The sequence below is a fragment of the Emys orbicularis genome, chromosome 9 (assembly GCF_028017835.1).
Source record: "Emys orbicularis isolate rEmyOrb1 chromosome 9, rEmyOrb1.hap1, whole genome shotgun sequence".
NCBI classification, from domain to species: domain Eukaryota; kingdom Metazoa; phylum Chordata; order Testudines; family Emydidae; genus Emys; species Emys orbicularis.
In genome coordinates this window covers 100,328,918-100,355,968 of record NC_088691.1, presented here as the reverse complement: position 1 = coordinate 100,355,968, position 27,051 = coordinate 100,328,918, and the positions used below count along the sequence as shown (strand labels likewise).

The 27,051-nt window shown below is 47.7% G+C and overlaps 1 protein-coding gene across 1 annotated transcript; it reads left to right on the top strand.

The window, feature by feature from the left end:
• Positions 1-27,051, top strand: EIF2B5 (eukaryotic translation initiation factor 2B subunit epsilon). Its single transcript, XM_065410679.1, has 16 exons — positions 1-171; positions 3,463-3,587; positions 4,632-4,817; positions 4,917-5,094; positions 5,815-5,895; positions 6,639-6,716; positions 7,854-8,166; positions 8,933-9,078; positions 9,443-9,581; positions 10,299-10,400; positions 11,609-11,716; positions 12,665-12,755; positions 13,961-14,084; positions 22,374-22,499; positions 24,089-24,199; positions 25,257-27,051. Exons 1-16 carry the CDS (start codon positions 16-18, stop codon positions 25,320-25,322), a joined length of 2,130 nt encoding a protein of 709 aa, XP_065266751.1. The 5' UTR covers positions 1-15; the 3' UTR covers positions 25,323-27,051.

The following is a 27,051-nucleotide window of genomic DNA, read 5'->3' as shown; positions in this document are numbered from 1 at the left end:
TGCGTGAGGAGACGGATGATGGCGGCCCGGGGCTCTGGGAGGCGGGGAGCCGGGTCTGGAGGGAGCCGGGGGGCGGACCCGCAGGAGGAGCCGCCACCCCCGCTGCAGGCCGTGCTGGTCGCGGACAGCTTCAATCGCCGCTTCTTCCCCGTCTCCAAGGACCGGCCCCGGGTGAGAGAAACCGTCCAGGACCCCTTCCCGCCTCAGCCGGAGAGACCTGGGGCCGGCCGGGACCCCTCCCCCCGCCGGAGAGACCGGGGCCCTCCCCCCCCTTCCCCCAGCCGGAGACTCCAGACCTACCTGCCCGCCAGAGAAACCGGGACCCTTCCCCCGCCCCGCCAGAGAGACCGACTGGGACCTCCCCCAGCTGGAGAGACCGGGCCCCGCCCTGCCCCTCCCCGGTGGAAGGGCAGATCGGCTGTTGCCCCTCCTAAGAACAGAGAGAAGGCAGGATCTCCCACCCCCTCCCGGGATCTAGCCCACATTTCACCTCTGATTTCTCTTCCAACTCTGCTACCGCAGCCAGTTCGGTCCTGTGGGAAAAATCATCCCGAACCCCCCAACAGCTGCAGAGGAAGGAGACAGCCCTGGAGAGCTCTGAGCCCCAGGGAACTGCAGGAGATCAGAGGGCAGGACTCATGGGTTCTGTTCCTGGCGCTTTCCTCACTTCACTGTGGAACCTGGCCCAGGTCTCTTCTGCAATCCAAGCCGCAACTTCCCTGTCTGTAAAATGGAGGGATAGTTGTACTGATATACCCAGGGGGAAGGATAGGGAGTATTCCTAAAGCTCTTTGAGAACAATTTGAGAGATACTTGTTTGTGGTATTCTCTGGGAACAGCATGTGATGGGCGGGGAGAGATGCTGATTTGTTACATGCAAGTATAAAGCGCTCACTATGCTCCAATATGGTTGTTTCTTAGGGTTTGTCTATACTGGCACTTCACAGCGCTGCAACTTTCTCACTCGGGGTGTGAAAAAACAGCCCCCTGAACGCCGCAAGTTTCAGCGCTGTACAGCGCCAGTGTAGACAGTGCACCGGCGCTGGGAGCTACGCCCCTCGTGGAGATGGTTTTTTAGAGCGCTGCGCCGCAACCACACAAGCCACATTAAAGCGCTGCTGCATTGCCAGTGTAGACTAGCCCTTACATACCTTAGTTCAAGAGAATATGTTTCCAGAACAGGGAACACTCATTCTGATAGCAATCTAACTGGCTTTTATAGAAGAAAAAGAAATTGGTAGTTTACCAGCAAAGGACTAATTGCCACTGTGAGTTAATAAAATAGCTGAATAAAGAGATTTTGCATCATGTGCTGAAAGTGTCCAGGCTCATACAGAGTTCTGGAAAGGCCCTGCTATGCAAAGCATGCTATTTACCATCTCCCATGTGATCCTCCTGGTGGAGTGACAGGTCTTGGCAGCGAAAGCTGCCATGACATCTTCCAACAAGAAAATATTTTTAGAGTCCTGTTGGAACCTATGGGAGACAATTTTAGTTTATTGAAGTTTAATTTATCAAAAAGAAGACTGAGAGGTGTCTTGATTACAGCATGTAAGCACGTTCATAGGTCACTTTCATGTAGAGTCGAGAAGCAGAAGAAGAACCTATGGCTGGAAGTTGAAGCTGGAGAAATAAAAATGAGAAATAAGGCACACATTAACAGTGAGGGTGATAAACTATTGGAACAAACTGCCAAGGGAACTGGTAGCTTCTCCGTCTCTTGATGTCTTAAAATCAAGACTGGATCCCTTTTTGGAAGACATGCTTTGGCCATACACAAGTTATTGGGCTCAATACAGGGGTTACTGGATTAAATGTATCTTGCTTTATATTTGGTGAATCTGTGAATTTCTTTTTAAATTATTATCTAAGGATTTTAGTATATTAAGAAGCAAAGTACCCAAATACAGCAAGAAACTGCTTGAGAGGAAAGAAACCTGTAAAGCACACACACGTGTATAATATCTTGTAAGATTAGTTTATGATGAATGGAGGGGGCTTTCAAATGAGGCAATCTAAGGGGAGTCCAGTGGTTAATGTGACTGATGCCACGTTGCACCCCCTTTTTCCAGACCAATAAGCACACCTTTTAACTCTGAAAGAGAAAGGAGAGTGATGGGGGTGAAGGATTTCACTACATTAATTTCTGAATTGTTGAAAGGAGAGTGGATGAAGAATGGAAAACTGAGCTCTGAAACTATTTTGAATAGTCTTATTTGTATTACAGTAGCATGCTTAGGCCTCAGTTATAGCACAATTCCCATTGTGCTAGGTAGGTACTGTACAAATATAAAACAAAATATTCCCTGCCTCAAAGCGCTTATAATCTAACTAGGGACAAGACATGACAAGTTGGTAGAACACAGTGTGGAGAGGGAGAAGACAAGGGTGACAGTAATAGCAGCTACTACATACAACACATTCTAAGTGCACAATTTGGAGTGAATATTTTCAAATGCAGTAACAGCAGCTGTTTGTTTTCTTATCTTGTGCTGCCTCTCCTGGGTGTGAATGAAAGATAGTGCTTAATTTGAGGGAACTACGTTGCCCATAAATGTTCCTGTAGCACTCTTGCAGTCTAGACACTGGGGAATTAGAGTAAGTCATAAATAGGGGGAATGTGTGAAAAGATTTTGACTCTAAATAGTGTATACATACCAGCTATTCCTGTGGGAATGTTTTGGGTTTTTTCACCCCCACAATGAGGAAAAATCAACCAGAAATCCAAACAACCACAGTTATAACACTGGGGACTAGAGAGCATTATAGTACTGTTTGCTTTTCATTTGCCAGTGCTGATATAGGAACTGCAGCTGCCTCCCTCAAGGGAGGGACAAATGCTTTTGTGGTAGATGGGGAAGAGGCTAAGCCACTGCCCAGAGCGGCAGCAATGTTTCCCATGAAATCACCAGCAAATGAGAAAAGAGAGTACTTGAATTGCCCAAATCTTAAGGCTCTGGTTGCTATAGGAGACAGCAATACCTCTGGAGTTAGGGGTGAACAATTATCCTCTTTCATTGGCTGATTAAATATTCGTGGCAATCATGATTATAAGATTCATATTTGTCCATTGGCTGAGAGCCAGAAGGGAACAATTTTTAATCTCACTGTCAGAAAAAAATGCTTTTTGAAAATGATGGATACAAAAAAATTCATAAGTGATCCTTCAGTTGTAAATTACCTTCAAGAAGACACTTGAATCTCCAGTTGATGGAATGTATTGACATTACCTGCATAAGTGTTCTGTGATTTAATAAAAAACAACTTTTTTTATTTATTTTGTTCCTGTGGCTTCATCCCTCATGTCTGGCATTTGTTTTCTAATGGTTAGAGCATGAGACAAGGAGTCATGATTGTATTACTCCAACACCGCTGAGTCTTTCCTGCAGCTGGCCTGTTGCTGACCTTGATTGATGTACACTTGATAGTGTTGGTTCAGCTAACTCTGTCCTGTTTCCCTAGGTTCTCCTTCCTCTGGCAAACGTGGCCATGATCGACTACACCCTGGAGTTCCTAACTGCAACTGGAGTGGAAGAAACCTTTGTCTTCTGCTGCTGGAAGTCGGCTGAGATAAAGGATCATTTACAGTAAGGAACACCTCATCTTCCTTTAAAAACAACCATGAGTCCAGTGGCATGCGTCTGAAGAAGTGAGGTTTTTTACCCATGGAAGCTTATGCCCAAATAAATCTGTTAGTCTTTAAGGTGCCACCGGACTCCTTGTTGTTTTTGTGGATACAGACTAACACGGCTACCCCCTGATACTCATCTTCCTTTGAGGCTCACGGTAAAGGAATGTTTTCCAAGGTCTTCTATCACGGTGACTCTTTTGGCTAATGAAAGCTGGATGCTACTCCCATTATTGTCCCAAGGGGATAATTTGAGCAATGTCTCTACCAGCTTCTGCTGGTCCTGGGAGCATACTCGCTGCATGTCCTTATTTACCAACTGTTGCTAATAGCTGAGAATACAGCAAGGTAAATAACACGTGAAGAGAGAACATTTCTTCCATTGGAAAGCAGAATGGGGGTAGCACTGTAAGTGGGCTGTGTCTGTCTGAGGATTTCATATATGATGGTCTTGACTGTCTTCTTTTTTCGTATTTAAAGGCAGAGCTTTCCTGGTTAGATATTTAATAACTGTGTACCTGATGTTCCTTAAACTACTGGCTTTCACTGAGGAGTCCTGGGCCTTGCTCTGTAACACTTTCAAGTGCACTTGGCAGGCTGGGGTCAGCTCTCTGCTACGTGTTCTGTAATCTGTAGGCTCGTGTGCTAAAGAGGAGTATACCGCTTCATCTCTTCCCTGCTTCAGCTGTTGCCTACAGGTTAAAACTCTTCTCTTTGGTTTTGCATGAATACTTGGTATTTTTCCCCTTCTTTCATGAATCTCCACACAAGATCTTGCCCACGAGGAAGTCAGTGTCCTCTAAGCTATTGTCTCGGAGCATTACCCTCTTTTGTCTGTGCTACAGGAATAACTATGCTTAAATGTGACAGTGGGCCAGTCATCATAACATGGTTGCTTTTTACATGTGTGGACAGACAACCCCCCACACTGGAGCACCATGTTCTAGCCTAAGCTAGAAGATCACCCTTTTCATTCCTTCTGGCCTGTTTTCTTCCCCTCCAGTAAGTCCAAGTGGTGCCGCCGCACCTCTTCCAACAAGGTGCGCATTGTGACCTCAGACCTGTACCGCTCACTTGGTGATGTGCTAAGGGACGTCGATGCCAAGTCCTTAGTCCGCTCTGACTTCCTCCTCGTCTCTGGAGATGTGGTGTCCAACATCAATGTTTCTGCAGCTCTGGAGGAGCACAGGTGGGTGACTGGGGAGAAGGTGCACCGGCCTGGCTTGTTCAACCTCATTGGTGTCGCTTTTTCAGAGGCGTTGTTTAAAACTCTTCCTTTCCTGTTTAGGATGCGCCGTAAGCTGGACAAGAACGTGTCTGTGATGACGATGATTTTCAAAGAGTCCTCACCAGGTCACCGTGCTCGGTGCCAGGAGGATGACATCATCCTTGCTATGGACAGCACTACGAACCGTGTCCTGCACTACCAAAGAACCCAGGAGCTGAAGCGCTTTCGCTTTCCCGTGGTACGTGCAGTGTGTGTGGCAGGTGGAAAGTTGCTAATGCGGTCAAGCAACCCACTCCAAAGTAAAACTCTCTCTTGAGTCCAGGGTGGGGAGAGTGGCGCTTACAGCTCCCTCTGAAGAAGAGATGACGGGAAGTAGCTTTTGAAGCTGACCCCTGTGGCATGGTACAGCCGTGCAGGCATGTGCTCTGAAGTTCCCTCAAGTTTTTGAGAATGGGGGATAGGTTCCCACCATCCCTAACAGGGTTAAAACAGACTAAGTAGGCTTCTTTTTCTCTAAATTCAGTTTTACTGGTATAAATTAGTTCATGTAACTTCTGTACTCGGGATTCTGTATGTGTAACAAAGGATGAGACAGATGATTCAGGCTGTTCTCTGGCAGCCAATGAAGTGACTATCAATACTGGCATTTGGAAAGGTGTGATACTGCTTCTGTCATAATCTGTCTCATGGAAAGATTTTTCCATGTGGGAATACTGCTGGGTTGAAATCTTTCCTGGTTGGCATACAGTATTGTGTGAGACCATTTTGCATACGTTAAGCACAGTTGCTCTGTGTGTTGTGTACTTTGCCGGATCTCGTGACTTGTGGTGTGTCCTCCAGATTTCCAACCAATTGAAGTGTATTCTTAGTATGTTGTCCTCAGCTGCTGCAGTGTTGTTCTGGATTGACTCCCACATGAGAAACACTCAATCTGTACTGTGTTCTCTTCTCTTTCCAGAGCTTGTTCCAAAGCAATATTGAGACAGTTGAGGTGCGCCATGACTTGCTAGACTGCCATATCAGCATCTGCTCCCCACAGGTGAGTTGCTGTAGTTCTGGAGGGCTGAAGTGTTCTGAATAGCTGATTTGTGCTGCTGACATGGTAGAAACGCACTGCACTGCTACAGCATAGAGTGGATTCCAGAGCCCCGGTCCCATTCCTTGCTACTTTGCATGGAGCATGTCACGGACACAGGAGTACGATACTTTCTTGGGCTGCCCCAGCACGCTCAGCTTCTGGTGTCTGTTGCTGAGAAAACAGGTCCAACAGGAAGCGCCTGTGTGTGTGTCCATGTCTGAGATGAATGGAGGAACTAGTCCAAGATAGCGGAGATGGCACCTCTGGGGGTAGGGGACCAAGTGAAGTGTCAGTTCTTGCTGGCTGGTACCTTGTTGGTAATAACGTCCAGGGCGTTCCCTGCCATGCCCTAGACTCAGTAACTGTTCTTCCACTGTCAGGGGGAGAACTGGTCTTCAGTCTTCCACGCTCAGCAAAATTACAAAGTTAGACGGGGCCAACCAGCCGGAATTAATTCTCCACCCCCCCACCCCCCCTTCTGAAAGCCAGACTCTACTAATGTTCACTATGGAAGGGGAGATGGGAAGCCTAGCGCCTCCCATGGAAGAGATCGAGCCTTTCTCATGCCAATAGGAGAAGGACAAGAGCAGCGTCTTCCTGTGTTGTACTTTGTTGAGCTCCCTGGGAGTGGCTGGTTGGGGTTAATAACTGTCCTGGGCTGTCCTGGCAATGTCCTCTGAGTTTTGCCCTCACATTGTCTCCAGGTGGCTGAGTTGTTCACAGATAACTTTGATTATCAGACTCGGGATGACTTTGTGCGTGGCCTGCTGGTGAACGAGGAGGTAAGTGGGGGTATTGTGTGAGACCCACTTCTGTCTGACCCAAGAGGAGCCTTTGGCTTTTCACCTCATCTCTTTAGTGGGTGGCTGGGACCTTTTTGTTTGCTGTCTGGGATGAGGTGTTTCCATGTCAGCACAGCTGGTTGTGTGTGCTGAGCTGTAACATGTTCTAAGTTGTGATAGGCACTGGAGGTTCTTGGGGAGCTGGGAACAGTTCTCCGTTAAACTAGCAACTAGATCTCCTGCAATTCACAAAAGCACCTGCTCTCAGCTCCTGGTTTAGGTTGTATGTAGAAGAATAGGAAATATGAAGGCTTGGTCTTGTTAAATTAGAAACTGACACAGCCTTTACTGCTTCACTATCATGGTGCCATGTTTTACATTATGCTCTTCAGAGCAAGGACTGTCTCCTGAGTTTGACAGCACCCATCACAGTGGGACTGTGATCCTGTTTGGGGTCTTTGGACACTGCCATAATACAAGTAATGATAACAAACTTTATTGCACTTGACCTTCCATCTTTCCAGACTTACTGTTTGGTTGAATTTCAGCAATTATAGGGAATCTGAAAGTCCTGGCTAGAGATAGGCATCATGTCAGCATATGTGTGCTAGCTGCCTCCACAGAGCTCTGCTGATGCCCCTGGGCCTTGACTTGAAAACCACCCTGGTCTTCCTATTCCACTGCCTCCCATATAGCTCTGCCAATGTCCCTCACCCCAACCTGAAGCATCCCCTTGTGTATACCTGTCCTGGCTAATCATGTTGGTACTGTAGTGGGTGTGTCTTTGGAAACATATGAGCAGGCTTGTGCAAATGACATGCCTTCCTAAAGCCACTGGGGTGATAGTGACTCTGGCTTGTAATGCATTTGGGAGGCTGGAGTTTGAGAGTATTTGGGATGTGATTCAGGTCATTGGGGTCTGAGAGTGTCATGGAAGCAATGCCCTTAGTGTCTGAGAAGGCTGGTTAGTGAATATGGTAGCAGAAGCACCTGTATGGAAGCAAGAGTGCAAAGAAGAGGGGTGGGTTGTGGTGGGAAAGTGTGTGGGTGACATTTAACATGGCGTAGAGCCCTGCTCAGGTGCAGGGAGCCTTCCTCTGCCAAGAGTCCCTTGACACGCTTCTGTCTGTTTCCCAGGTCCTAGGGAACCAGATCCATATGCATGTGACAGCAGAGGAGTATGGTGCCCGTGTGTCCAACCTGCTGATGTACGAGGCCGTGTGTTCCGACATCATCCGGCGCTGGGTTTATCCTATGACTCCAGAGATGAACTTCACGGATGATGAGACACAGAGCTATACCCATTCCAAGCACAACATCTACCAAGGGGCAGAGGTGAGCCTGGGCCACGGCAGCGTGCTGGACGAGAACGTCCTCATTGGGCAGGGGACGGTCATTGGCAGCAACTGCTCCATTACCAACAGTGTCATCGGTCAAAACTGCAAAATAGGTGAGTGCCATAAATGGGAGGCGTGGGGAGGGGAAACCTGACGTTGTTTGGAATTATAGTGAATTCAGTTCTGATCAAAGGTACTTTTTGTGGGAGGAGAGGAGTGGAGGCAGTAGGTGAAATGGAGTTATTAGGGAAACCAAAGTGGAAAGAGGAGAATTACAAGTAGTTAAGCTAGTATATATTGTACAGTCTTGAGTGCTTAATTTTTAAAACGGTCCAGGCCTTTGGGGTGGGAGCTAATGCCACAGCAGGGAGCATAGTGCAAGCTGAGTGAGGGGAGGGCACGTGGCAAACAGGAAAAAGAAAGAGAGGTGATGTGTATGTCTGTTAAGACAATAACTTACTGGGCTTGTCTCAGACCAGTATTCTAGAGGTGAAAATCTCTGTATCCCATGCTCATCCCCATGAACCTTCTAGTGCCCCAACTTCACAGCCTCGAATACAGCTCCATTGTTCTCATTTTTCCCCATTTTGCTGAATTACTGTAAGGGGAGGCCTGTTGGTACTGCAGCATTTGCTGAATCTCTACAGAAACCTTAACTCAGTTTGTCTTCCCTGGCTTAGCCTACGGAGTGGCTGCTGAAATCTGAGGCTGGCTTTGCCAGGATGTCTAACCTCCACTGAGCCACAAGGGTACCCTCTAGTTCTGGAGCTAATGGGTTGGATACTCTCTGGTGCATTCAGCATTGGGAAAGTGCTAGTGAAGCACAGAGTGAGCGCTGTGATCTGCCCTGCTCAGCATCTTTGTGGTGGCGTTTAATAGGGGATGAAGTTATCCTGGATGGAGCATTCCTCTGGAACGGTGTCCACGTAGCAGACCGTGTGGCGATCCGGCAGTCTATTGTCTGCGATGAGGCTGAAGTGAAGGAGAAGGTCAAATTAAATCCTCACTGCGTCCTTACTTCCCAGGTGAGCTGCTTCGGTGTCTGCAAGGTTCTCCACGCTCCTTGGAGAGTTACTAGACTTGCTCATTGAATATACCGAACTGAGAGGACCTGGCCAGCAGCTAGAATGAGGGGTGCTCCAGGCCCTTTCTTCTGGTTGGGGCATAGGTTACTGCCCCCACCTTGTCCCTTCTGCAAGGAGTTTGGTTTATTTAGCAGGGTACATGCCCAGGCACCGCTAATATTTCCAAATATGTTTCAATGTTATACAGTTCCAGGAGAAACTCTTTGAGGCAGCCCTTGGCTCCTGGGGGGGGGAAATGAGAGGTGGCAATGTAGGGAGCTGTGCTTCTGTTCCTTATATAGATAAGTAAGTCCTTTATTTTTAGGTGGTGGTGGGTCCTAACATCACCCTCCTTGAGGGCACAGTGATCTCGCTGCACTCACCAGATGAGGAAGAGGAGGATGACGATGAGTTCAGTGATGATTCTGGAGTGAACAAGGAGGAGAACAAAGTGAAGCTGAAAGGTGCATGAGCTTTTGTTCAGCCCTTTGGTCCTGTCCTTTGTGGGGCTTCACCCTCTGGGACCAGCCTGTGTTCCAAACTTGCTGAAATGCAAAGCTGGTAGCAAAAGTCTTATGTTAAGCTTGGCATCTGTGCCCCTTTAGTGGGAAAAGAGGGATATCCAGTATACCAAGCTAATAGTCAAGTCAAATAACTGGTGACTACCTGCCCTCTCCAGCACCCAACCTCCTGTTTCATCATAAAGATCTGTGGACACTTGTCTTGGGGTGGGAGCTCTCTACAGATGACAGGCTACAGCTTGAACAGTCACTCAATTCAGGACAGATGCCAAGCCATCTGGCCTTCAATTCTCTCCCACTGCACCCCAGGGAGTACCGGATCTTAAAGCTCCTCCCCCATGGGATATTGGTTCTGTCAGGCCCCACTTGTGTAGGATTCAGAGTGTGAGTCAGTGTGTCAAGCCAGCCAAGCCATGCTGCTGTAGGCCAAGATAAAAGAACAGCCTGGTCATTTTCTACTGGCCTAGGTTAATGAGAGCAGCACCCTGTATGCACGGATGGGAGACCCAACCCTCCCACTGTGGGTTAAGTATTTGGGACACAGCTTGGTGCAGGTCATTCTGACCCTCCCCTCACTCCCCCACTAGAGGCCAATCAGTTTCAGGTTGGTTGGCTGTCCCAGTATCTTCCGTCCTTCTAAATGCCATCTTCTTCTTTCAGGTTATAACAAAGCAGAGGTGGGGTCAGAGGGCAGAGGTTACCTCTGGAAAGCAGATGATGAGAATGAAGCGGATGAGGAAGAGCAGAGACAGAGCCTTTGGGGTGAGGAAAGGTTTGATGTAGACTGCTGGGAATGGAAACGCATGTACCCTATTTCAGTGAGTTGCTGAGTGGAACGTTAATAACAGGCAGGGATCATCTTTTTGTTCTGTGTTTGTGCAGCACCTAGCACAGGGGGGTCCTGGTCCATTGCTATGGCTCCTAGATGCTGCAGTAATACAAATAATAATTCGTATCTAAGGTCATCGAAGGTGGTGTCTTGAACCAGGCTGAGGAAGTCTCCCCAAGCAAAGTGGTGTATAGTCCATTACTGAGATGTCAAAACTCAGATTAGACAAAGCCCTGGAGAAGAGGGAGTGGGGGGAACAACCTCGGGTTAGAAATCTGACACTCCAGCTGCATGGGGAAATCCCATCCCTCTTGGAGCCCTTGTTTCAGATGCAGACAGATGTCACTGCCCCAGTTCTGCTAAGGACATGTTTGGAAAACTTCCTGCCCAGCCATAAAGGCTAGATACATTTTATTGAAGAGAAAAAAAGAAAAGGCAGCTGAGATTCTGGAGCACAATTAGGGATGGATCCTGTGGCAAATTCCATCGCTGCCAAACAGAGAAGTCCATGTTCTAATTGTGGGATTCGGTGGCATGAAGTCTCCCATTGAGCTCCGTGTACAGTACGGTGGATATGGATGCATTGCATTGACCAAGCGCTCTTCTTGTGGTCTTTGAACGATGGTCCCAGATCTTGCCTCTTCTGCTCCAGCCTTTTGTCTCACAATAACAAACTTCAAACCTGTGTCTGAATGATGGAGGGAGCCCATTACATTCCAGGCACCGAGCTGCTGCTGTCGCCCCTCGGGGATGGGGGGCATGTATGTTGATCATTATTTTCCACCAGAACTGCTCAGCTCAGAGGCTACATCTGTTTTTCTGTAAGGTTCCAGCTCAAGTGAGAGTCCCATGCTGCGGGCATTGCTTGCCTTGCAACGAGTGAGCAGTTTGGCTGGGAGGGATGCTTTTGCTTTCATCACTGACGCATGCTGCCTGCTCCTAGGGATCCAGCAAAGCCTCTTCAAGTTAGTGGCAGGCCCCACTCAGTGGTTCTGGATGTCTGGGTCTGGAAGTAGCAAATCCCATACAAGGATAGCTTGTTCAAACCTGCTTAGATTCCAGCTTTGTCAGCTGGGGAATGACTGCAGCTCCTCTGCTTTCAGGGTTGCCCCTTAAAAGGTTACGTTTTCCTGTTTATCAGGCCCCACCTTGAATCCAGAGGAAGAGAGTGAGACAGAGAGTGACCTGAGTCTGGGCTCCGAGCAGCCAGACAGTCGGACTGCTTCTCCTCAGCTGGATGACATCAAAGGTGAGAGGCCTGGGCCTAGAGGGAATGCTGGGAGCGCCAGGGAAGGGCCCAGAGCTTGTGGGTAGTGGGGTGAGCCCTATGCTGCTGTGACTGTGTGCACTGAAAGTTCCTGCCTTGCTCCAGCTCACGCCTCCCTCTTCAGAGGCCCCCAATCTTCCTGGCCAGCATTTCTCTTGTTCCTGTTACAGTTCTTTGATATTCTCTTCCATGCTGTTGCCTGGTTAGTACATGCATAGGGGCCCAGGTGAGAAGGTTGAGAAGGACTTTCCCTCTTCCTGACCAAAGGCTGTTTGAAGCTGTCTTTGTCAGAGACTGTGTTCCCTTTCCATAGTAGTTTATTGTGGTAATTTTCCCCCTGTTGCACATCCAGGAAGCCACAAGATGTGTTTGGGCTTGTCTACATGGGAAAGTTTTACTGGTATAGTTGAGCCAATGTAGTTACACTGGCATTACGCCCCATGTGGCGCTCTTAGTTTGGTATGAGTGGCTTTTTCAGTTTAAGTGCATCCACTTGGGGAGTTATACCAGTCTTGTCATACAAGTTTAAATTCCCCCTTGGCTTATACCAGTATAACTTTCCACGTAGATGAGCCCTTAGGTCATGGAATAGCCTGTCAAGGGAGCTGTAGAAGCCCTGTTGCCTGAGTTGTTTAAAACAGGTCTGCATACAACCCTGGAGAACACGTGGTGCAGTAGGAGACAGGCCTGCACTGGTGCCTAGGAGTGAAATTGGTGGGATCTGGCAGGTCTTTACTTTTATACGTGCTCTACAGTCACTTACAGGTGGAATAACTGTGGGCATGTGTTGGGTTATGGAGTGAAAATGAGGAGCTCTTTAGTCGGCTTGTCCCTGCTCCTGTCACGGGGCTGGTTTCTCTGTAGTGAGAGATGCTGTTTGCTGGACTTCTCCCTCTCCTATCTAATGGCCTATTCTTGCGTTGGTGACAGTTTTCCAGAATGAGGTTCTGGGTACCTTGCAGAGGGGTGAAGAGGAGAACATCTCCTGTGATAATCTGGTCTTGGAAATCAACTCTCTCAAGTAAGTGCTCCCCCTGGAACTGCAGTGCCTAACTCTGAAGTGTCTTTTGTCTAGCGAGCATGATGCTAAGAGGTTTGAAAGGGGGGAAAAGGGAAACCATGTGACTAGCCCATATGGCGATCAGTATCCAGTTAGTTTCTTCAGCAGTCGGGCTTAAGAGATAGTGATAACTGAAGATAGTGACATGAGGCGATGCAGAGAGTGCTCTCGCTCCATAACCTCCCCAGCAAGCTTTAGCTGTTGTTCCATGAGCTCTCGGGCTAGGGACTGAATATCCATTGGGTGCCTATGAAGGGAATGGGAGAACACCAGTCCTTTTAGAGCAACACCACACATTAGTTTACCCAGGGAGTTGCCACTCTCCATACATTGCAACGTTCAACCAGCAAGTCCAGAGCCAAGAATCTGTGTGTGGTGTGGCATTTCCACCCTGTTTACACAACAGCTCGTGGGTTTTAGCCTTTGTGATAGTCTGGTCTGTCATTAGCTCTTGTTAGCATCTCCACTGCTAACATGCTTAGGGCAACCTGAGCTTGTACATGCTTTAGAATTCGCCTTCCAGCCTCCGCTGTCACTGAGGATAATTAGGCAGAACAAACCTGTTGGGCCTCATTAAAGTCCTCTCTCTACTGGGAGCAGACGATAAACTAGAGACACAGACAAACCAATTGACTTTTTCCTGAGCACAGCTGTCAGTGCACCTAGTTTGTCTCCCAGGTCTGTGTAGGGGTAATGAAAGGTGAACAGTAATGCTTATCTCACTTTGAAAGCTATCCGATTGGTGAGGGTTGGAGCTCAGGGTCTAACTGGGTGTGTTCTACCTACCGCTTCTCAAGTACAAGTCTGTTTCTCTTGTTTCCCCCATCATATTCCTGCATCATACCAGTAAATGTGAGTGTGCTGTCCCTGTCCAGGCAGCATGTTACATTCTGAAACCGGGTCTTCAGGAATGTGGTCTTTCATGAGACCCATTGCAATGCAGGCATGTTTCTGACTGCACGAATACACTAAACATTATGTTTAAAAAAAGACTTGGGCCCAGGGCTGGGAAGCTAACATTTAATGGAATTCTTAGAAATGGATGTCCTGCAATAGAAGAATAGACTTCAGTGATTTGCCATGGCTGGAGGCAGGATGCCAGATTGCACAGGCTTATGGTCCTAGAAGGTGTGTCGGTCTGACAGCCTCTCCCCTTTCCCTTACAGATACGCCTATAACATTGGCCTGAAGGAGGTGATGCAGGTGCTCAGTCAGGTGGTCATGGAGTTCCCATTGCAGCAGCTGGACACAGAGTTAGACCCCCAACACTACTGTGTAATGCTGATTCCTGTGAGTACACTTCCCCACTCCTTTCAGCCTGCATATATTTTCTGTTCTTCTACCGTGACATGGTGTTTTAGAGAGAGGAGCCCTGGTCCTCCTGAATTAAATTAGACTAGTCTCAGTCACTATTACAGGAACAACAGATGGGTGTTCACCTTTGTGCTGAGCACCATACGTGAACGTGAACCTTAGAAGAGGGCTGGGGATGGGATAGAGAGTTATGCACTTGGCAGTCTCTTGGTTTTTGCACTGGACACACCCTTCTAGTAAATTGGCATTGGAGTGTGGGGTTCAGAAGTGGGATCTGAAGGAGTTTTGGGAGGCTGCATGCAACAGCATGGCAGTAAGTGGGGAAGGCACTTGTGGGAGAAGGACTCAGTCACACACGGGAGTCAAGAAAGCCAAAGAGCAGGAGGCCTCAGCAGCAGCTAAAACTCAGGGGCATGGAAAATTAAGACTTCTTCTTACCTGTTCTTTCTTGGGACTTCTCTCCTGGTGCTTAGGAGTGGGTCTAGGTCCTCCAGCCACTTGCTGGCTATAGGATCATTGAGCCTAGGGACTGGCCTATCGTGAATTCAAGGGACTTGCTGGCTCATGAGCCTCCCTTGATTCTCCTAAAGCAGTAAAATTATCAACACCATTAACTTGACTTGACAAAGCTCAGCTAGTGTCTGGCTTGGAAGAGACTTTTTTGTTTTAAGTAGCATATGCTTCTTTCTGTCTCCTGGGAGCGAGGACTGGAAATATTATCCCTTCCTCTGAGAATAGATCCAAAAGAGGCACAGTCCTATTGGGGAAGTCACCAGGAGTACTCCTTGCCTGCAGTACATATCTAATACTGGTAACTTTTCCAGTGTCTACTGCAGAGACAAAGGCAGGACCTGGCTGCCTCTGAGTAAGATGCAGAGCCCTGCTCCACCCCTAGAAAGGCCCTGGGTGTATGTGGCTGTGTAGAAGGGGCTGCCATGTTACCTGCTGACCCTCAGTGAGAGCTTGTCCCAGGACCTCTGGTCTCAGTTTGGAGGAGATGGACAGGTCCCCGCTTTTTCTGCTGTGGCCTCTGATGCCCATTTGTGTGTGTTGGACTGAGTGACCCTTTAGTGATTGCAATGATGCATATATTAGAAGAAACAAGTCTGGCTCCTAGCTGCAAAGGGTTGATTTGGATTGTCCTGCCTTTAGTGGGATATGGGGAGCAACAATGGGCAGCCCCTGTGTTTTCTGTGGGGGAGTGTGATTGTGTGGGGTGGGGGAAGAGACGTTTCCGCAAATGGATCCAGACCCCTGACTTAGTTCAGTTTGGGGAGATGCCTTCGGTTGGAAATGTGCAGCAGTTAAACAATTCAGTTCATACTAATTCAGTTCTCTTTATAAGGTTTAATTGAAAATGTCCCATTCCTCTTGGCCAAAATGTATCCTAATGAAAGAGGGGAGCTGGGGTGCACACCGAGCAGATGCTAGACTCTCCTTGTATGTGGAAAGCAATACAACTGGAGAGTTGGATGCCTGAAGTCTGCTGCTGTTTGGGATCCTAATTTGAATAAGATACAGCACCGTTCCTTGCTGGATCCTGCAGTGAGCTGCTGGTCCAGCAAGTGACAGACATGGAAGCATCACTACAGCATCCTGTCAGAGGAGCAGGTGGACGAGGATGGGGCAGAGCCCAGGGGTTTTCCATTCGCTTTGTAATGAGGGGAAATGATAAGAAAACCACAGTGATGATTGTTTGTTTGTAGTACAGTAGCGCCTGGGGCCCCAGTCTAGGATCCGAGCCCTACACTGCACAAACACACAACTGCGAGACAACTCTTGCCTCAGAGTATTTATGATCCAAGTGTAAGATGTGTAGAAGGTAGGATGTGAAAGGTAAACGGCTTATGTTTGGTGTATATATTTTGTACATGTGTGTTTCATCATAGCAAAACTAACATGAACATTTACCAGCGTAGGCACTAAATCAGTTCCCCTCCCTTGTAGAATTTTGTAAGGTTGGTGTGTATGTATATACAGCAGTGCTCTGTGTATTAAATATTAATACACTGCTTGGCTTTATCAAATGTAGATAGTGCTCTCTTACCTTCATAAGCAAGCTTGACATGGACACCCCCAGAAGCATTTAGCCAATAAAGTAGCCAGCTCCCCAAGTCTTCCTTTGGAGAAGGCGGCCAACAGATTTCCTAGAGTGTTCTGCCTGGAACAATCTTATGTACTGACGTCCTTACCTTGTGCAGAAAATATGAATGTGGGGTTTCCCCAACTGGAGATCACAACCGCTGGGGCAGTGATGAGGTGTGTTATGGGTGGTCACACAAAAATATAAAATTATGAGTATGGAAAAATGTCAGTACATTTTAAAATGAGAAATGTATACGTCATGTGAGGCTGGTGGTGATTGATTATTAGTGTGTATTATGGAAGTGGCTAGGAGCCCCAGTGATGGACCTGTACCCCATTGTGCTAGCTGCTGTACAAACACAGATTGACAAGACTGTCTCCGCCCCAAAGAACTTCCAATCTAAGTAAAAGACGAGAGACAACAAATGGATATAGACAGACAGAGGAGCCCAAGGGAACAATGAGACAGCAGTCAGTGTGACAGATGTTCGTCTCAGCACAGCTGCTGCCTAACTATTGTCAGAGATGTGTTTCTGTTAAGCCACCCCATCTTGTTATAATTTGAAAACCCCAGCTAGTGCTTTGGATATGCTAGTGTAGAATGAGAGTATAACCTGGATGTTCCTCATACAAAGTACTACAAGCCCCATTAAAACGTTACTTTGTATGAAGTGAAGTACCCATGCGCAGACAGTGACAAAAGTAGAATGCCAGACATGTCAGCTGAGCCTCACACAGCCATGTTGTATGTGTCGTTCAATCGATTGTACCTCGGTCCCGGCTAAGTGGTGACAGAGAAAGATGGATCATTTGTGAAAGGGATGATGGCAAGCTGTTCGAGTGACAGCTCAGAGGAGGGGAAATTGTGGAACTACAGTGATCGTTAAAACAACGAGGAGTCCTTGTGGCACCTTAGAGACTAACACATTTATTTGGGCATGTTTATTTGGGCTGGGTCACTACAAAAAATAATTTTCCCTCTGTTGATACTCACACCTTCTTGTCAACTGCTGGGAATGGGCCACATCCACCCTAATTGAATTGGCCTCATTAGCACTGACCCCCCACTTGGTTAGGCAACTCCCATCTTTTCACGTGCTATATATTTATACCTGCTTATTGTATTTTCCATTCCATGCATCTGATGAAGTGGGTTCTAGCCCACGAAAGCTTATGCCCAAATAAATTTGTTAGTCTCTGAGGTGCCACAAGGACTCCTCGTTGTTTTTACTGATTCAGACTAACACGGCTACGCCTCTGAAACCAGTGATAGTTAAGACATATAGGTTTACGTTGACTTGAAATCATGGTGTGTAACATGTTAGGAAGTGCTGTTTTCCATGAGTGTGAAGTCTTCAATGTTGGCATAATGCTCAGAAGCCAAACACCCATCAGTGAAGAAATAAGCACAAGGTTATTTCTCAGGGAAAACATGAAGCCTCGAAAAATCAGTAAGACTGTATTGCTCACACTGGCAGTGTCAACCCAAACACCCAGCAGGCATCTTATTTGGTATCTCTACAAATTGCACAACAGCATAAGGCATGTAATGTTGCAGAAAACATCATCCTTCCCCAGACATTAGACATGGTGTCAAAAGTTATAGGGCCTGAAGCAGCTGCCAAGTTGAAGACGGTGCTTTTGTCACGTAACCCTGTTTGATGCAGTATTAGTGACATGGGTGAGGCTGTTCAAGAGCAATTACTTTCGGGAAAAGTTACTGCGTAGCAATTCACCATAATGAATCAGTCAGTGCGTCTGCTGCTGCCCAGCTTCTAGTGTTTGAGGTTGTGTCTCCACTGGTTCTATGAAGCAGACTTTACTCTTGTATAAAGCTGTGCCGGGGAACAGCACAGACGAATGCTCATCAGAGACCTTTCAGCCAAAGATCTCCACAGTCAGTGGGAGCATAACAATATAATCTGCATGGATGGTGCCAAGATGATGGCAGGTAAGAACCACAGCCTGGTCGCACTTGTGCAGATCACACCTCATGACAGCACTTTCATACCGGGGTCTTGGGGAAGTGGAGATGCAGGTGAAGGAATATCTTTGGATCACAAACATCTTCATTCAAGCTGCTGTCAACGCAGCAGCACTGACTAGACCCAGTGCAGGATGATCTGATAGACCTCTCCTTTGACAAGAACCTGAAATTAACTCCAGTCAAGAATGTGTCAGATTTTTGGCTGAAGCTGGGTAACTACCAGACATAGATGCAGAAGTCATGAAAATTCCTATTCCAGCCTTATATCTCTGCAAATTGTCTCTCTTCGGTGGTGGCAAACCCAAAGTATCACAATCCTGGTCATTCTAAAATAACACTGCGTGTTGAAAATCTTTCATCTCCAGGCTAGCTTCATTCATCACATAGGATGGCAGGTGTATTTAGAACTTTGTGATTCCTTTGTAATCAAAGTTTGCTTTTTGAAACTCCGTAATCATTTCTGGTATGTTCCAAAATTCTGCCTGCTTATTGTTAAAGGTGTTAATGGAAGGGGTCACAAAATACGTCTTTGCCTGGTGGTACTAACTAACTGCTGAGGTGCATTTGAGAGGGAAAAAATTCCAAAGAGGAATAAAAAATGATGGTTGCAGGGGAGGGAGAAGTAAGCGTCAGCATTAAACATATTGCCCATGGGTTAAAGTAGTTCCTGCAACATCAGGACCACTCTACCCTTGTGCCCTATTACAGATATTGTCCTGTGAGCCAATCGTCATTGGTATAATATACAAATCATCCTACTTGTATTTCCCACACTATTGCCTCTCCTCTCCTCTGCTGGATGTTTGAAGTCACAAAGACCCTAACATGTTCCTAATAGTACCTATTCCACCAGCAGAGGAGATGGAATGTGGCACTCCAGAGCCATTCATTGTTGCCTTCTGCCTTGGGAGTTGTTGTGGGTGCTCTGCATTCACAGCCTTTGCAGGCTTGGAAACTTGCTCAGGGTCCCCTGTGTGGCTGTCATGCTGCCTGGAGGGGCTCATGAGCGAGAATACAAACCTCAGGGCAGACTGCTAAGAAGCAGGGCACAAACCCCAAACTGGTTGTGAGTTCTAAATACTTCGATTTCACCAACCAAGTAACAAGTGTAAACTCCTCAGGCACTATACACAATTAACATGGAGTCTCAGACAGTCCCCTTGGGCATTCCGATCTAGGCAAGATTGACTCTGTGATAGACGGTCACTTTACAACAAAAATTACAAAATATTCAGGTTACTCCCAATCCTAAAGGACCAGTCACTACCCCAGGTCAATTTGCACTTTAGATCTCACACTAAAGACGACACTTGTAGCCAATCCTGTAATAAACTAACTAAAGGTTTATTAACTAGGAAAAATAAATGACTCTTATTTACAAGCTTAAAGCAGGTAATCATCCACACACGAGTTAGTCAATTTTCAAAAGGTAATAGCAACTTATAGTAAGCAGACTCTCCATGTCCTTTAGGGCGGGGTTCTCAACCTTTTTTCTTTCTGAGCTCTCCCTCCACCCCAACATGCTATAAAAATTCCATGGGCCAGTTGGACCCCAGCAGTCCTGTGGGATGGGGCTTCGGCTTTCTGCCCTGGGCAGAAAGTCTAATGCTGGCCATGCTTGGCGGACCCCTTGAAACCTGCTTGCAGACCCCTAGGGGGCTCCAGACTCCTGGTTGAGAACCATTGCTTTAGGGCTAACCCAGGCAAAACAGCTGGGGATTCCTTGCATATGCTTAGAAATCCTTGCCCCTCAAAGTTCAAGCAACAAAGGAATAATACATTTGGCTCAATGGGTATTTTTATTCCCTTCCTCCAGCATTCAAGCTGTGATGGGATGAGGGATTGGGCACTTACCCTCTTCAGGGCTGTGGATTCAGTAGTACATCCTGATAGGCAGGAGACAACGCCATCTGTAGGAATCCAGCATTTTGCATTAGGTGATTTTTTTTTATTTTTTTTCCTGTTTGGTAAGTCACGTAGTTTCAGAACAAACATTTTACAGTTATAAAACAAACACTTCATATCCCATGTTACAAGGTAATACTTGAGGTTATAAGTGAGATTAATGCATGTGGCAACATAGAAGCATTTCATAAAATCTAAACACTCTACACATTGATATAAATCCAATACCTATCTTAACAATCCTACACACAGGTGAGCCAGACTGGTTTCCTGCTAGGCATTTGTCAGTGTCCAGTGAGGCCTAAAGGGCCTTGGCATGAGCTGGCACCTGGTCTGCCAGTGTCACAGTGGCACTGAAGAGGTCTGAGCTTTCCAACTGGCAAAGATGCTTCCTCCCAGGAGTTGGTGGGAGAAGTGTCAGTGATAGAAACTAGCCACGTATGTGGCTGAGGGAGGTCTTTGCCCAATGCTTCTGAGAAGTCCCTATTGCTGCTGTACCATCTCTACCCAGGGGGCAGACCTGTTCATCCTCTGAGGGGGCTGCTATCCTCAGAGCATGGTAAAAGAGTACATGTAGCTTCATAGGCATGCAGGGGAACTTGGGGGGCTCTAACTTAGCCATTGGTTTGTCTCTTGTTAAATTAACCCTTTAAAAAAGAAACAGAACTCACTGACTTTAACGTGCTGTGGGAAGCAGGATGTTTATGGGAGCTGCACACTCTGGCTCATTGCGCAATCAAGCAGGCAACTTTGTGTTCAGTTCTCTTATTCTAGTGCTATAAAACAGGTTCTCAACAAAGGGTCTGTGAGCTGGTTTCAGGGGGCTGCGGGGCCCCGCAGTTGAAGCCTGTGCCCTGATCCCTGGCACCCCTGTGGGGCTGAAACTGGGAGCGGAGCCTTGGGGAGCCCCAGCTCCCCCTGTGGGGCTGAAGCCAGAGCTGTGGGGCTGGAGCCCAAAGCTGGGGCACTCCTATGGGGCTGAAGCCCAGAGGCCCCTCCCCCCGCCTGATGGCTGAAGTCTGGAGCCCCCCAACTCCCCTGCCTGCCACTGGACCCTGGAGTTTTTATAGCATGTTGGGGGGACCTCGGAAGGAAAAAGGTTGAGAACCCCTGCTGTAAAAGATCTTGTGGTTTGGGATCAGGATGCGCACCTCCTGCGCACTTTCCTCCCCAAGCCCAGACCCCCATTTCTCAGCTAGAAACACAGCACAAAATCACTGAGCGAAAGGTTTAATGAAAAATAAACCTTGGGGAGGGATCAGCCAGTAACGTGACAGCTTCCTGTGTCTCATCTCTCCTCCCCCTTTACCTGTAACAGATTCTAGTGGCTGCTACAGTGTCCTAAGAAGCTTCCAGACAAACACACAAGCAAATGGGGACTGAGCCTTTGGGAACTTCTCTTGTGCTTTTGTTTTGGAGGCAGCCCATTTTGCTGTGTCTGCCTGGGCTCAGCTAGAGGGGATGGACAGTGGGCAGACAGCGGTACAGTGACTAAGGCGATGTCTACTCTAGCATGTCCGTCGGTAAAAACTTTTGTCGCCTGGGGTGTGAAAAGACACCCCCCCCGACCGACATAAGTTACACCGACCGATGTGCTGGTGTGGACAGCGCTGTGTCTCCTGCCGACATAGCTACTGCCGCTCGTTGGGGAGGGTTTAATGATGCCGACGAGAGAGCGCTCTCCTGTCAGCACAGAGCAGCTACACGAGAGCCCGTACAGTGGCACGGCTGCAGCGGTACAGCTGTGCCGCTGTAAGGTCTCTAGTGTAGACAGCCTAAGTCTTTGATCAGCCTAAGTCTTTGATCTAGTTATAGTAGTTGATCCTTTTCAGTTACACCTTCTCTAGTTGCTCTGCGGAGTGATCATGTCCCAGTCTCAGTGATGTACCATTGTCTGCTGTGAAGTGACATCCTTTGAGTTCCCTGCTCCCCTGAACTCATTTGTGATAATACCTACCACTCTATCCATAGCTCCTAAAGCACTTCAGCAAGATAGTTACACATCCTCTTTGTGCTACAGACAGGAAAACACGGACACAGAAGTGGACTTGTCACTTCGTAGTCCTGTGCTGTAACCCCAGCTGCCCCCTTAACTTCACTCAGCTCTTGGGGACAGTGTTGTGTATGTAATTAGATGGTCTGAATGATGGGAGAGTGGCTTTCTACAATGCTTTGCTTCCCCAGACCAGTCTGTTCCCACTGAGGAACTGCATTGAACATGCACATATCTGTATTTAAAGGTCTCATAATCCAAGAGCCTTTGTTCTTTACTCTGATTCCTCCTGCAGCTGTTGAAGAAGTGGTCCCCAGTGTTTAAGAACTACATAAAGCGGGCATCAGATCACTTGGACGCCTTATCTGCCATTGAGGAGTTCTTCCTCGAACATGATGGCCTCCACACATCCATAGCCAAAGTAAGTTCCTCACAGTGGCAAGGACTTCTGCTTCCACTAGCTCAGTAGTGAATTGTGGTTTGTAGGTGCCATCAGCTTGTCTTCTATCAGAAAAGGAAGGCTTGTGTGTCTGTTGGGAAGGGTGGGTGAAAAAACATCTACGAACGTGATTAAAATCTCTCCTCTGTGTCTGCCCAGGCCTCTGACTGAGCCCTGCTATGGAGGAGTACTGGTTGACATGCAATCTGGAGCTGCTATCTAGCAGTATCTAACCCAGAGGGACCCCTTCCATGGTGCTGTAGTGGAGGGGAGTGGAGGAGAGGCCAGTTTCACACTCTGAAGGCACCTAAACCCACCATCTTGGACCCAAAAGCGAGGGGGTATAAAATAGCTTTTGTCACACTTAAAGATGGGAGATAGGCAAGGCTGGAAAGAGGGTGGGATTTCGTATTCAGGCTGAACTGGGTGGAAATCAATGAACAAAATGAAAGTAGTGTGTGGCTGATCTGCTTTTCCACTGTAGGTTTCAGTCCTGGAAAGTGTTAAATGCACGTTTCATACACACACACTCCCTCTGTGTTAATGGATTATTTCTGCCATCTAAAATTGCAGCTAAACTCCCCAATTAGAAATCTTTCCATGAATAATTCCTCTACAAGTGCCTGCACAACATTACGCCCGTCACTTCCAGAAGAGAGCTGTCCTGCAAATCTGCCTACACCTTGGTTCCCCAATAAGGAGGAATCTTATCTCATGGTACCAGTGCCTCTGGCTAATGGCACGAGCACTTAGCCTGGACTGACGCCAAAAGCCTTCAACTCAGTAAGCCAAAATGTCCTTGAATGACAGAGATTGTTTGGCATGTATCCATTGTTCTAGCCTGGCTTTCCCTGGCGGCCAGGAGTTGAAGTGACACTTCATTACTGGAGCTGGCACATGTAGCCCAGCTTCTGTCAGTCCTCTGCCGTGAGGAGACTGACTGCAAAGTGTCTCATCAGGCTGAGCACAAAGGGGTGATGAGGCCCCCCCAAGCAAGAGTGCATTAGCATCCTCCCCTCATCATGGTGTTAGGCAAGAGCTTGATTCTACAAATGTTCAATTGCATTTGACACCCACTAGAAGGCACCTTTTAGCAAAGGCCGTGCAGGGTTGCGTTGCAGATGTGACAACCAGAGTTAGGACTGGCTGAACCGCATTAGTGCTCTTCCCTACTGCAGCTGCCAGAATTATGCGCATCTGGGTCTGTGGACACAAGAGGTTCCTGAAAGATCCATTTCGGTGCTTGTTATTAGTGTGCTTTACCAAGGAGAGGGAGATGACTTTGTGGAGTCCCCTTGGGGTCCTTCATTGCTTTCAACTCCTAAATACCCCTCCCGGCATCCTTGGAGTTGAAAGCCATGAGGGGAGCTCTGATTTGGACCTTGTGTGCTCAGAGCTACCTCACCTCAGAGGCTCAGTGTCAGCAGGGAAGTATGGGTATTGGGGACAATAAAAGCACAATGATATACACCCCGTTCTCTCCCACTGAGGCTTGTGTTGGGAGTCCCAGATTGTCATACACAGCCTTTTACTGTTCTGTTGCCCCATTTATGGTTTTCTGATTGGTCCAGGTGCTGATGACCTTTTACCAGCTGGAAATCCTGGCAGAGGAGATGATTCTCTTCTGGTTTTCTCAGCGGGACGCATCTGATAAGGGCAGGCAGCTTCGTAAAAACCAGCAGGTAAGTCTGACCTTGGGGCGGAGGTGGTTCTGGTAAAGCTGGGTTCTCAGCAAGGCAGGTAATGAAACACAATGCATTGGCTTACGGCAGCCCAGCTTGGCTTTCTGCCATGTTCTGCCACAACCAGAGTGTTCTGGTTGGGGTGAAGGATGAGGTAGTGGGAGAGGGAAATATTTACTGACAGGTGCTCGAGAAATTGCTGGGATCACCCTATGCTCTGAGTAATGGAGAAGCCTCTCTAAGCTAGGCAACTACTTGAAATGGGCTTCAGGGAAATGAACTATCACTCCTTACATGTTTCCTTTGAAGCTACTGTACCTGGCTCTCTCTTCTCATCCATTTGCATGATTCACTGAGCACTGGCACTACTGAGCGGCTTGGTATCAGAATAGCCCTTTTATAACTGGCTTGTGCTGTAACGAGCATAAACCTCTCCATCGGTAGGAACTCTGTATCCGGATGTGGCCAAGCCCAGTTCCAAAGCTTTTCCCGCAAACGGTACAGAAAGAAAACCCTCTTTGAGGAAGAGACCAGATTTGCTTAGTTTAGAGCCCACGTGAAGTCAACTCCCTTTATAAAAACCGGTCATTGCCTAGAGCTGCTTATTTAAACAGGGTTCAAAAGGCAAAATGAGCCAAGTACATACCCTCAGAGCAGTCCTGCTGGGGGTAGGTTTCTCCTAGCAGCAGCTTTCCTTGCACTGCCCACCTTATGTGCTTGTTGTAAATTAGGTGGAGCTGTCATGCCTTCTTCTCATGAGCCTTTGATGGAACAACTCTGGGTCCAAACTTCCCTTCTCCCAGGCAGACTTTGCCTCTTTTTATTAGGGTTTTGGGGCTACCTTGGCCATGAGGAGGCCTCCTTTGCGGGTTCCAAACAGTCTGTACTGCCCATACCACCTGGATTTAAGTGTCCGTTTTTATGTCCGTTTTCCCTGTTCCTCGGCCTCTCCCATCTAACGTGGAAGTGGTCAAATGCTGAGAAACTGCAGTTGTCTCATTAAAGTAGCTGTTTTCCAGGGTTTATTTCTCCTCATCACATTTCATTGTCCTTGCAGCTTCAAAAGTTTATCCAGTGGCTGAAGGAGGCGGAAGAAGAGTCGTCTGAGGGCGACCAAGACTGACCTGGCAGCCTGACATGAGAAGAGGCACTCCTGCTGCCCTTAGAGGAGGAGGGAGGGATCTCTTACTGGCCAGGCTTTGCCTGGCAAGGTGGGCAGAGCAAGAGCAATGCCAGCGCAGGGTGCGTAGGTGTGGGACCTGAAATCGAAGTGACTGACAATCCCATCGTTAATTGTTGTGTATTCCCAGCCCCCCAAATGGCATCTTACGTGGGATAGTCACAGCACAGCGTGAGAACCACAAGGGAAAAGCAGGAGACACTAACATCCAAGATCCCTCTGTGGCCTGTGTATGATGTATTATAAGCTATCCATTGGGAGCCACTCACTCCTAATGTAGCGGTGACAGGCATATACATATAAATTCCATGTAAATCTAACTCTTGGGGTTTGAACCATTTCTGGTTTGCGTAAATGTGGTCATATGACCTGGTTATTTGGAGTTACTGTTCATGGAGCTGTAAAGAGGCCAATGGACAATTCATTCCCACTCACTTGTGGAGAGCCCTTTCTGAAGGGACATGGGCAAGGCTGGTGGACAGACATGGCTTAGTCATCTAAGCACAGGACTGGGCCTCAGGAACTCCTTTGGCAGGGGAAGGCACAGTTGTCAGAGGAAGCCCAAGGCATTTGGCAGCCTGGAATGAGAAGAGGCACTTGTGCTTTCTTTCGAGGAGGGAGAACCTCTTACCATCAGGCACGCCTGGCTAGTTAAAATCTTGGGTCTGACATGGACTTGCACTGTGATCGTAGCAAAACCATGTCATCTTTCTGCGTCTGTTTCCCTTTCTGTAAAGTGGGGCTAATACTCACTCTCCTACCTCATGGAGGGCTAGCTAATAACAGAAACACACTTAGGGAATAAAGTACTGTATAGAGGATTATGCCCCAGATATGACCTACCTTCTCTGTCCCCCTAGTTGCTGGTTCTTTGGGTGAGTTTTTATTTTAACTTAGAAAAGGGAACAGATGCCTGACACTAGTTAAGGCCCCTGGTTCAGGGATTTGCATGGTTCTGAGTGCGCAAGCTGCGACACGCAGACGTTCTCTCGTCCTGCTTCCCATGCTAGCGACAGTTAGACACACTAGCTCAAGCGAGGGGGTTTATTTATTTATTTATTTTGTTAAACGCTAGCTTTGCTTTTCTCCTGTGGGGGGAAAACTATGGATCAGCAACTGCAGGGTAATGCATGGGTGTGCAGCAGGAGTGAATGTGTGTCCTTTCCATCCATCCCTCTCCTGCACCCTCCTCCATGCTGGTAATAGAGCCTTCAGGAGCAGCATTCTTGTAAATGTCATTGTGCCACTTCCTGCCCCTGTTCTCCCCCAAGAATGGAGCAGATCAGCTGACCCTTAATAGGTAGGTCATATGTTAAGCATGCTGACCTTGCCACTGTCCTTTTAGGGGGGGAGGTGTGGAATAAATTCTATGGGGGGATACATTGAAGCTGCCCACTCAGGATTTTTTTGGCCATTGGATGATGCCACATATTCTAAACGAGGGGACATTGATCTGTGGGGGAGCGGGTCAGAAAACGCTGCCTCTTAAAGATGGATGTTGGGAAGGGGGCAGACTTGAGCTCTCACAGTGTCGGTTGCCAGGACTGTGCATGGAGGCCCTCAGCGTCTGGCATGACGGAACCCAGTCTTGTAAATGTTGGGGAAAATAGCTGATATTTGAACTTTCTATATCTGCCAATATTTAATTCAGGGAGTGATTAAAAACATCCTG

What these genes read in the sequence shown, in the direction of transcription:
- EIF2B5 (XM_065410679.1), top strand. Translation starts at nt 16, where the DNA reads ATGATGGCGGCCCGGGGCTCTGGGAGGCGGGGAGCCGGGTCTGGAGGG. An exon ending in GCAGCTCTGGAGGAGCACAG is followed by an intron (nt 4,818 to 4,916) that starts GTGGGTGACTGG and finishes TTTCCTGTTTAG; the next exon opens with GATGCGCCGTAAGCTGGACA. An exon ending in ACTGTGTAATGCTGATTCCT is followed by an intron (nt 14,085 to 22,373) that starts GTGAGTACACTT and finishes TTCCTCCTGCAG; the next exon opens with CTGTTGAAGAAGTGGTCCCC.